The 12189-nt window shown below is 31.2% G+C and overlaps 1 protein-coding gene across 1 annotated transcript; it reads left to right on the top strand.

Annotated features, from left to right (window-relative positions):
- The first annotated feature begins 1295 nt into the window (after positions 1-1295).
- LOC108686815 (malate dehydrogenase, cytoplasmic) lies at positions 1296-9218 on the top strand. The gene is made up of 5 exons (XM_018192297.1): positions 1296-1598; positions 3759-3954; positions 7770-8092; positions 8300-8677; positions 8959-9218. Exons 1-5 carry the CDS (start codon positions 1596-1598, stop codon positions 9055-9057), a joined length of 999 nt encoding a protein of 332 aa, XP_018047786.1. The 5' UTR covers positions 1296-1595; the 3' UTR covers positions 9058-9218.
- Positions 9219-12189: the final 2971 nt, after the last annotated feature.

Raw genomic sequence — 12189 nt, 5'->3', positions numbered from 1 at the left:
TGAAATAGATATTGCATAGTTTCCCGCCGTAAATAGTGCAAACGAAGAGGAAGAGCATGCAGTTGACAGGCGAAAACTTCGCATATTAAAAAAATGTTTGCGTGATGTTAAATTAAATATATGAGTAAAAGATAAAAATATGAAGTGCATAAAAATCACATGAAAAATTAAAAAATGAGAATTATAATAAAAAATAGAGATTTATGAAACAGGTTAAAAAATAATCTTTTTCCATTCAAATGAATTTAAGATTTCTCCGTCCCCAATCCGGAACAATTTAAAGTTTGCTATGTTCTCCCATATATTTTTCTGCGAGTTTTAAATATATTGTTTTTTTACTACATACAATCAAGAACAAGAGTAATGAAATAACATGTTTTTACGTTAGTTCCCTACGATTCTGAGAATTTCGCGACACTCTTCCCCGCATAATATCCAAATTTTTTTACATTATGTTTAAGAGCATTTCCTTTTGTTTCTAAATTACATTCATTGTTATTCTCGATTACATGGATATAAGGAATAACAAATAATGAGCAATGTGATTTCCTATCAAAATACGTATGTACGTGCATACATATTTGTATGTACATACACCCTTTGTTAAATTTTCATAAATTGAAGAGGAACAATCGATGTAAATTCATTTTATGATCTCGCTTTCTCACAACTTCCTTACATCTGCTTTCACTTTCTCATAATTTTCTTACATAATCATTAAATCTGATAGGATTTGAAAGTGAAATTTTTCACGTGAGATTGATACGTATGAAAAGTGAAAAAATGAAAGTTTCGTGAAAATTTACAAAATCGATACCCAGTTTGAGATTTCTTACACAATAAATGAAACTTACTTTCATCAAATGGACAACACTTCTTTCCAAATTCCTACTCTGAATTATGTATGCTTGAAAGACATGTTTGAATGGAACATTGAAACGCTTATTTAAATAGAGAGAGAGAGAGAGAGAGAGAGAGAGAGAGAGAGAGAGAAGTAAAGAAAGAAAAAATGAAACAGGGCAATTTATTTATTTCACACATGCACACTCCATTTTGGCAATATAAAAGCAGTAGAGTTGCGCTACTATAGCTGCATTCGGCAATGCAAATCTGAGGCGTCGGAGTATTCTCTTTTTCTACAGTGCACGTGGCATATGCTATAATATAAGAGCATTCCGACGCCTCAGATTTGCATTACCGAACGCAGCTTGCATATACTGTGGCCAAACTCTGATTATAGGATCTCTAGTTTCCGAACGCAGCTTAATGGCTTCTGTACACTGGATGCGGAAACGCTTGCCGCGCGGCAAAATGTGATGCGGTAGCCAATAAGCTTAGCTCCTAATGTGTTCATTGGTTACCGCGTCTCATTTTGTCGCGCGGCAAGCGTTTCCACGTCCAGTGTGTAGGAGCCATAAGTGTATACGTGGCTTTATACTTCCACCATATATTTTACAATTTCCAGAATCGGATCAGTCGGGTGTTCAGTTCCAGTTGTGAATGCTCGTGAATAATTTTTTATTTTCTGATTTAATCGTACTTTAGGTATCAGGTGTTTTTTTTCTTTCGCTAATAATAATCATATTACAACAAAAATGGTAAGTTTTTAACATTATATATTATTGATTTGGAGATAATGAAAAATGTGGATGAGAGAGATATCGTACATCTTAAAATTTATCTTTAGTTTCACCTTTATTTGACCTTTACTAAAATCCTGTATGTATGTGTGTTCATTTACTTGTCAATAATTTTTGCATAAAAATACATATTAAATGCATATTAAGTGTACTAATTTAAATTTAATTAGTTTCTTGAAAAACATTATATATATATATATATACATAATTGTTTTAATAAATAAAACAAATTTTATATATCTACGATATTAAAAGTTGATAAAAACTTAAATATTAAACATATTAAGAATTTTAAGCATGACTGTATATGTGAATACATCAAATACGATAAAGAAAGCCAAGATCGGTCAAATTTTGGATGTTATAAATAATACGTTATATATTCTTTTATTGAATCAATTTATTCCAGATATAATTGCGAGCCGATAACATTCGGTTTCAACACAATCATTCTAAAGCGCTAATAATCCAACCTAAATTAAATTAGAAAGAAAGAAAGAAAGAAATTTTGCGAAAAATATTACCTCAGCCAGGATTATCTGGAATAAAGTGATTCAATAAAAGAATATATAATATATTATTTGTAACATCCAAAATTTGATCGATCTTGGTTTTGTTTATTGTATTTAAATATTAAATTTTATGTTTTGCTATTCTTGATAATATAATAATGATAATATAATAATTTTTAAATATAGATACATACTGGTGATTAGTGTATTACAAATTATATATAATGCAATTAGAAATGACTGTTATATTCTAAAATGTCTTCTCCGAAGAGTTTATTCTATACATATATATAGAGAAAATTATGTAATACCAAGTTCATTTTGGGTAAATGCTAGAAGTCTATGGGCAGAATTTTAAAAAATAATACATCATTTTGAAGGAAATCTAATAAGCTTTAAGATAATATTATATACAATTTAATTCAAATTCAAAAAACCAGAACAAATGAGAATCAGTGTGGTAGTTAGTATGCAATCTTAAATCTTTATTCCAAAAAATAATACATTTCAGTTCACTTTGAAACCATCCTCAGCAATACAATTTCAAAATATTAATCTCTTCATGTCCAAGAAAAAATTATCATCAAATTAACAGATTTGATGTTATAAAATCCCAAGACATAGAAAGAATTCGTCTCGACATTGGATCAAAAATAATTAAAATTTATTACACTAAAGAATATCAAGTTGTAAACGTATGTTAATCGCAGCTCAAACGAAACATCACTATTTTTTTTTAATTAAAGAAATGTAAAAAGTGAGCAAAGTCAAAAAATGTGCTCCTAATAAATGCCCTAAGAATATCGATAATAAAACGTGAAGCACATCAGTATTGCAATTAAAAAACTGTATTAATGTTTCTAAAATATAAACAAAATGTCCACGAATTCTGGGTGGATTACACCCAGAATTCGTCTTTAGGAATTCTTAATTGGAATCAAGCATCGCAGAAATAAGCATTCAATATTCGTTGTTGTCTTTTTATTATTGTACAATAACATTTATAACTTTAGCATCAATTTTCACTGACATAGAAACATAGATTATTTTATATTAGAAATACCTTGAGTATTTCTTATATTGTGATTTCCATGCCTTATAGTTTTACAATCATCAAATCTAATTTTGTAAATTCAAACAATTCAACATATCCTGTATTTTTCTATTAGTACGATCTTACTCTATCATTACATGAAGAATTTATTCCCAAATATTTACTTATTAAATAATAAACAAGATTTAATAATAAAAGATTAAATAATAAACAAGATTTAAAAGTTTCATCTCATGAAGACATCTCAAATTCTAAAATCTTTTTTTAAAATAACAGGCATGATTTAATAATACATTTTCCACTGAATAGTTTTCAATCCAAGAGCAATAAATTCATGATGAAACGAATAGATAATGTTTATTAGTTTATTTAGCAGAAACACCGTTATCTCATATTAGGCGTCTATCTCCTAATAGGGAACTTTCCTCTATATTACATATACTATGTATTTCAATTAAAATTTTTCTCTGAGAGAACGTTTTGGAATGTATCCTTAGTATAATTATTAAAGCGTAATATAATCATTCCAAGAATAATTTAATTTTATATTAGACAGAGCCGATAAATGTCGTGGTTACTGGTGCTGCTGGTCAAATTGCTTATTCTTTGCTGTACCAGATTGCAACTGGTACAGTTTTCGGTCCACAACAACCTGTTAATCTCAGATTATTAGATATTCCACCTATGATGAAGGTATTGGATGGTGTGATTATGGAATTAGAAGATTTAGCACTTCCTCTTTTACAAGGTGGGCGTTGAAAACTCATACATTTAAAAATTAATTTTGTATGAATATATTGAATATGTACATATATCTACATACATATATTTAACTACAAATATTATTTAATACATTTTATTTTTAATGTTTACATGTGTATAGGAGAGAACATATCGCATGCGTGCGTGCATACGTGTGAATAAAAAAAATTCATTATAAAAAAAAGAAATTCATTATATAATAGTGAAGACAAATTATATATAGGATATATTTTTAAATAATGTCTACTAATTATACAATATTATTCCTAATAAAAAACTGAATCGAAAAGTCCTATACCACTCACAATTTTCACAATAGTTAACGAGATATTCATTTTTAAAGAATTCTAAAAGATATCTAATTAACATTGTTTTATATGTTAATTTTAGACATTTTGCTCATTGAGTTAAAAAAAAATTGCAAAGGTTGCAAAATAGTAGAAGACTTTTCGATTTTTTATTAAGAATAGTATTATATGATTATGGATGGATGTTGTTTTAGATATATAAGAAACTTAATATCGAGTTTTAATGTTGTAGCAAAGTATTTTAAGGTTTACATTTGTATTAAAAAAATATTTTTAAGTGATGTAGAAATTTCTTAAATCTTGTGAGAAAAATTAATAAAAAAGACATAATAACGAGAATCTCCAATAGCATAGTTTTGGCTCCATTAATTATTTCAATTTTTTTTCTTTTTTTTATAAAATATGTTAAAAATACAGAATATTGAAAATATGTGAGTATAATACAAATAATTTAAAAAATACAAATAAAATAACTACTCATAATTACAAATAAGGATAGAAAATTGCCGAATAACAACATTTTCGGCAATTATAGCGAAATACCACTGGCAATTTTTGTTAAGAATAAATACATATTCCTTGAAAAATTTACGTTTATACAGGGCGATCCCGGGTACACCGCCAAACTTAAAATATGAATTCATGACCTCAAAACAAACAAAAATTTTCCTCTGGACGTATACTCATAAATGCTTCATTCAAGAGATATTTACTTCTGAAGTTATGCTAGAACTAGAAATAATGTCGAAATAAGGTCTATTTTCTTTATTGCTTTACAATAATTAAAATTTAATCATTAAATGTTTTGTTCAAAATAAAGACAGCTGGAGATGCATTATATCTATCAATAAGAAAACGAATGACTGACATTGTGCATCTGTAATTTTTTGCACAATTCTTCATTTTAATGATTGACATCATTAACAGGCATTGCATACATTTTTTTGCTTCAAAGTACTCTATACAAAAAAATGTAATGGTGTTAAATCCGATAAACGCGGGGGCCAAGCACAGATCCAGTATGATTGATCCATCTTCCGAAAAAATTAATATTAAGCATTGTCAAGACCTCTGCCATAATAAGGATATCTAAATGAAATCAGGAATTTATTCTCATATTCAAAGGAATATTTTCCAAAAGATCATAAAGTTCAAAATTGTTTAAAATGAAGTGAAAAATCCATTCGCATTCAAGTGAGCTGGTAGAAAATGCGGTCCAATTAAAATATTCCTAAACATACATTACATTGAAAATCGCGCGTGTTGAAAAATGTTGTTCAAAATGTTGGATTGCTCGACAATTCTCATACGACAAACACTGACTATCTTTTTGATTGAAAAAAATTTTGCCTGGTAAATATGGTCTCATCTGTTCACAAAATGTTTTGTGAAAATTATAAATATCTGTTTGGTTTAAAAATCAATCGCAAAATACTCTCTTGCGTGGCATATCAACCGGTAATAAATGTTAGACATGTTGAAAAGAGTATTGATAACATTGGTTGAAAGTGTCTCCCATATGAATAAAGTGTCTCCCATATAAATGGATATGAAAATTCCCACGCAAAATCAGATCTTCGAATATTTGTTGATGAATTTTGATCGAAATGCTGCAATATAATGGCTGTTCTTTTATTTTGCAAAAACTCTATCAGTCCGGGGAACTATATTAAATGACCCAGTTTCCTTCAGTCGTTGAAATATTAAAAAGAATTTATCAATTTTTTGTTTGGAAATCGCGCAGCGTATTCATGGCGAGCAGCGTTAACATTTCTGTCACAAAACCCATATAAATATACCATATCGGCACATTCACTATTAGAATACATATAAGGCATGATTATAAGTTTATTCGATAAAAACATTCAATGAATTAATAGGTATGAACTACGAGCTATGAATTATGAGCTTTGCGAACAAAAGCCTATCAATGACCTTCAAGCTTCAAAATATTGGGAGTACAAATAAGTTTCCGCCGTTTGCAAAAGACGGCGCCACTAATAAACTATAGTTAAAATTGTTTGATGTAAAACGACATATCGTAAGATTAGACATCCGGCAACACCATAACCTTGAAATATTAGCGATTTTGTATCAGCATCATATATTTTTTTTTTGCACGAAAATGTCGAGTTTTAAGCCGAATAAGCGTCATTTGGGAACTTTTGATTTACTTCTTATTTCTCCTTTGAAGAAATCTGCAACTGAAGCTCATAGATTGCTTGTAGAAACAATATGGTGATGCTGCCTTAAGTGAGAGAAGTTGTCGTGAGTAGTTTCAAAAGTTTAAGAACGATGAATTTGACGTCGATAAAGAACGTAGCGGAAGGCCGAAAGTGTACGAAGACGCGGAATTGGAAGCATTATTGGATGAAGATTCGTGCCAAACGCAAAAAGAACTTGCACTTAAATTAGGAGTGACTCAACAAACAATTTCATATCGTTTGAAATCATTGGGAATGATTCAAAAGCAAGGGAATTGGGTTCCGTATGAACTGAAGCCGAGAAACGTTGAACGCCAATTTTTCATATGTGAAATGCTATATGCATAAATGAAAGGATTTTTTGCATCGTATAGTCACTGGTGATGAAAAATGGATCCACTACGATAACCTAAAGAAGAGGAAATCATAGGGACTCCCTGGCCATGCTTCAACATCGACAGCCAAGTCGAATATTCATGGAAAAAAACTCATGTTGTGTATTTGGTGGGATCAGCTTGATGTATTATGAGTTGCTCAAACCGAACGAGACCATTACTGGGGCTCTCTACCGAACACAATTGATGAGATTGAGCCGAGCACTCAAAGAAAAACGCGCTACTACTTCAGGCATGACAAAATTATTCTCCTGCATGATAATGGTCGACCACATGTTGCGGCGCCGGTCAAAACCTAGAAATACTCAAATGGGAAGTTCTACCCCACCCGTTGTATTCTCCAGACATTGCTCCTTCCGACTACCACTTGTTCCGATGACGCATGGTCTGTCTGAAGCAGCACTTCACATTATATGAAGATACCAAAAATTGTATCGATGATTGGGTAGCCTCAAAAGATGAAGCGTTCTTTTGATGCGGTATCCACATGCTACCAGAAAGATGGGAAAAAGTAGTGGCTAGCGATGGTCATTACTTTGAATAAAACATTATGTACCATTCTTTCATAAAAAATGCTTAATTTTTTATTAAAAACGGCGGAAACTTATTTGTACTCTCAATAAAAATAAGAGATATTTCAAGAGATTATTCATTCCAGTTCTGTATAACTTCAGAAGTATCTCTTGAACGAAGCGTTTGCGAGCATATGTCCAGAGGAAAACTTTTGTTTGTTTTAAGATCCTGAATTCATATTTTAAGGTTGGCAGTATAAACATCCTGTGTAATATAGTATAGAATATATTGTATAACATTATATTGCTATATTTATATTCTAATTTTTACTTACTTATTAATAGTTTATCTAGCTGTAAATAGCTTAATTTAAATTTTTAGAAGTTTTGCCAACGGCTGAACCAGCCAAGGCCTTTAATAACATAGCAGCTGCTTTTCTGGTTGGTGCAATGCCAAGAAAAGAAGGAATGGAACGTAAAGATCTTTTGGCTGCAAATATAGAAATTTTCAAAGTGCAAGGCGAAGCATTGGATAAATATGCTCGTAAGGATGTCAAAGTGTTAGTCGTAGGTAATCCTGCCAACACTAACGCGCTTATCTGTTCACATTATGCACCGTCTATTCCGAAAGAAAATTTTACAGCGATGACTAGATTGGATCAAAATAGAGCACAGGCAGCATTAGCTGCGCGATTAAATGTACAGGTAACATATATTACCACGCTTAAAACATTTTTTTGACAAAACATGAAATTTGATTTTATTATGGAGAATTGATTTTTTTTTTTTATTAAAATTTTTTTTTTATTTAAAATGTTTTTTAGCAATATAAAATGTAAGACTATACTTAGATTGTTGCAACATTATATATACTGTTTTGAATATTCCTATTCTATAATCTCATTGATACAGGTGGATAAAGTGAAAAATGTCATTATTTGGGGTAATCACAGTTCCACGCAATATCCTGATGCAGCACATGCAACTGTAACGCTTTTATCTGGCTTAAAAACAGTACCATCTGAGATAAATGATGATGAGTGGTTGAATAATACTTTCATCGAAACAATTCAAAAACGCGGCGCTGCTGTAATAGCGGCTAGAAAAATGTCTTCTGCTATGTCTGCTGCTAAAGCCGCTGGAGATCATATGAGAGATTGGTGGTTTGATACTAAACCTGGAGAATGGGTTAGCATGGGTGTTGTATCTGATGGAAGTTATGGAATTCCTAAAGATATTGTATTTTCCTTTCCTGTCATTATCAAGAACAAGCAATATGAAATAGTGCAAGTAAGTTATATGTAAAATCTTGAGTAATTTCAACTTAAATATATGATAGAAATGTAGATTCTTTTCATAATTTTGGAGTATTTTATATTTGAGATATTTAAATATATTAACACAGTGATTTAATGATTTGTATTTTTATAATTAGCGATATTTTTTAAATAATTATTTAAAATTAAATTGATTATTTAAAATCAAAATTATTGCAAATGCAGCATTTTTCATCATATTTAAAAAAATTTTTAAAAAGAACAAAAAAAATCCATCTTATAATTTATTTTCAGAATCTCCCAATTAGCAAGTTTGCAAAGTCAAAGCTGGATATTACATCTAAGGAATTAGAAGAAGAACGTGCTGAGGCAAATAACGTATTAAAAAAGTGACTAATAACAGTGTCAAATAGTGAGATGCAAAAGAAATTTCTGTTATCAAAATTGTAAAATATATAATTGTTCTGCATAATCACACATACGTATATAAAAGGTCTTTCAATAAGGACGCTCGATTTTTAAATGTAAATAAAACAAATTGTGTGAGATATCCACTCAATTTTTTTTTATTTGAAAGAATATTTTATGACATTAAATATGGAATATAACGTCGCTCAAATGTCCGCCGCGGCTTCGCTTGAGACGTATTCGGGCGGTCCAATTTTCGATGACTTTCTTGCATAAATCTGAATTTGCTGATGTTTGTTATGTTAACTTTGCGAGCATCAATTGTTTGCGGTTTATTCGTATAGATCGATTTAAGATAGCCCTAAAGGAAGAAGTCTAAAGGCGTTAAATCTCGATCTCGGTGACCAGTTCACGTCGCCGCCGTGCGAAATATCCATGCCCTCCAATCGCTCGTGCAGAATGTCCATCGTGGCATGCAGTGTGTGGCACGTAGCGCCATCCTGTTGGATCCACATGTTATCGGTATCCATATCATCCATTTTAGGCCACAAGAAGTTGCTTATCATCGATCTGTAGCGCTCGCCGTTGACGGTTATGGCAACGCCCGCTTCGTTTTAGAAGAAGTACGGACCGATGATTCCGCCAGACCAAAATCCGCACTAAACAGTGACTTTCTCGGGATGCATTTGGAGCTGGTGTATCTCGCGTGGATTCGTATCGTCCCAAATTCGATAATTTTGCTTGTTCACATATCCATTCATCCAAAAATGGGCTTCATCACTAAAGATGATTTGTTTGGCGAAATTTGAGTTAACTTCCAATTGCTCCAGAATCCAATCAGCGAACACACGGCATTGTCTATGGTCGTTTATCTTAAGTTCCTGGGTCAGTTGAATTTTATAGGAGTGCAGAGCCAAGTCCCGACGCAAAATTCGTCAAGTTGAAGTCGCAGACAGGCCAAGTTCTTGTAAACGATGAGAAATTAACCGCCTCGGGTTTTTCCGTATTCCCATTCTCACAGCAGCGATGTTTTCAGCAGAACCTTGCGTTTCGGCGACGTACTGATGTTGGCTGATTATTTATCGGTTGACTCGAATTTGGCCACCAAACGTCGAATAATCGACTCGGCAGGACGGTTGTTGTGAGGATAAAAATCACGTAACGCGCGGAACGTTTCTCGTATAGAGCACTGATATTAAAATTTTATGATTTGCACACGTTGCTCAACGCTATGACCTTACATGATGATTTGCCATACACTACTAAACAATTCACAACAAATTTGACAGATGTCACTTTAACAACATGGCTACTATGATCTAACAAATTTCGAGCGTCCCTATTGAAAAATGCATGTATGCATACATACACACACAAACGCACGCACGCACGCACGCACATCCACGCACACACGCACGCACAGTGTCTGGTAAAGACACAACACTTAATTATTATAATATTATGTGCGTCTGTTTTTTGTTGTACGACAAATTTTTCAAACTTGTTGATTGGCTGTAAGACAAAGAGATTCGTGATTCTTTCTGTCTTACAGCCAACACGTTTGAAAAATTCATCGTACGACAAAAAATGAACGCATGTAACATTGGCCTAAAGAATTTCTGAATCATTTTGATAATACCAAAATATCGAGAGTATAATATTTTTTTTAATTAAATAAGCATTTAAAGTTAACGAATATAAAGTCAACGTGTTTAATGTTGCATTTTGCGTTGGCACTTACCTATAATGGAAGAGATAACATAGTGTATGCAGTTAATGTCTTTTTTTAAATCTGCCCTCTCTATGGACTGTAGGAGGAAATTACCAATGGAAATTATCTATGGAATGCTAAACATAGAACGGTATTCATAGTTCGTTTTTATTTTAAAACTTAAATATCTTAAGCTGGAGTTATCAACGGAGCGTTATTTCCTATTTTTCAAATAATATCGTTTTTCTTACACAGAATGAAAAATACCTTTCTCAGAATAAAAGAAAAAATACTTTTAGAATAAATACCTTTAGAAAAGTTCAAATCGGCATGAAAATTCACAAAAAATTGTAAATTACAGTTTTTTTAAATCATATTGGTTCTTTTTTATTATAAATGAATGCAAGCATATATCCAAATCAAAAGTACTTTTCCGTATTTGAATAATTTATAAGAGTATCATGAGACCTTCAAACTATGATGAAGTTCACAAGAGAAATGATTTGAGAAGTACAATTTGAATGTGTATAATCTCACATTCAAATGATATATAGGATAAAGAGCAAGAAATGTACGTAACATTTTACTTAATGATTTTGTTTAATATATGTAATATTTTAATTAATGTATGTAACATTTTTTTGATGTAATATTTTATTTGGAATTAAAAATCTGTTTTATCATCGATCAAATTCGGCCGTCGCTCCAGCATTCCCTTAATCGATTATGAATACCGGCCTGTTTCGTGAAATTGAATCTTTCTTTGTGCAAGGCAATATTATTTGCTCCTAAATAGTCAGCCATATTGAATCGTGACGTCAGAAGCGAGAAATGACGTTAATTTTACATGCCATTTATAAATAAAGACAATTTGGATAAAACAAAATAATGAGATTGCTTTAAAACATTTATAAAAATGGACGAGAATTATGCTTATCCTCTTTGACAGTCAGTAAATAATCGTGAAAAGTGATAAAAGGCATGTGTAAGTGAAAATAAGCTACGCATGCGTATTGAATAAAAGCACTTAATATGCCTTTATCATTTTTTATGATTATTTATTGACTGTCGGAGGGGGGTAAGCATAATTTTCGTCCATTTTTACAAATGTTTTAAAACAATCTCATCATTTTGTTTTGTTTAAATTATCTTTATTTATAAATGGTACATAATAAAAATGAATCATTAATTTGTCATTTTTTCGTTTCTGACGTTATGATTCAATATAGTTGTGATGACTACTCAGGAGCCTAAATGATTATATAATTCAAAACCTATTATAGCTTCGATATTTTGGCATTAGAATTTTTATTTTAAAATAATTTCAGGAATCTACCATTGTTACAATTAACTTTGTCTTTTATCGGACTTCCTGTATACATACATGTATACATATATATATATAT

The sequence above is a fragment of the Atta colombica genome, unplaced genomic scaffold (assembly GCF_001594045.1).
Source record: "Atta colombica isolate Treedump-2 unplaced genomic scaffold, Acol1.0 scaffold19, whole genome shotgun sequence".
Taxonomy (NCBI): Eukaryota; Metazoa; Arthropoda; class Insecta; order Hymenoptera; family Formicidae; genus Atta; species Atta colombica.
Note: the sequence above shows the minus strand (reverse complement) of the source record. Positions and strands in the feature narration are given on the sequence as shown.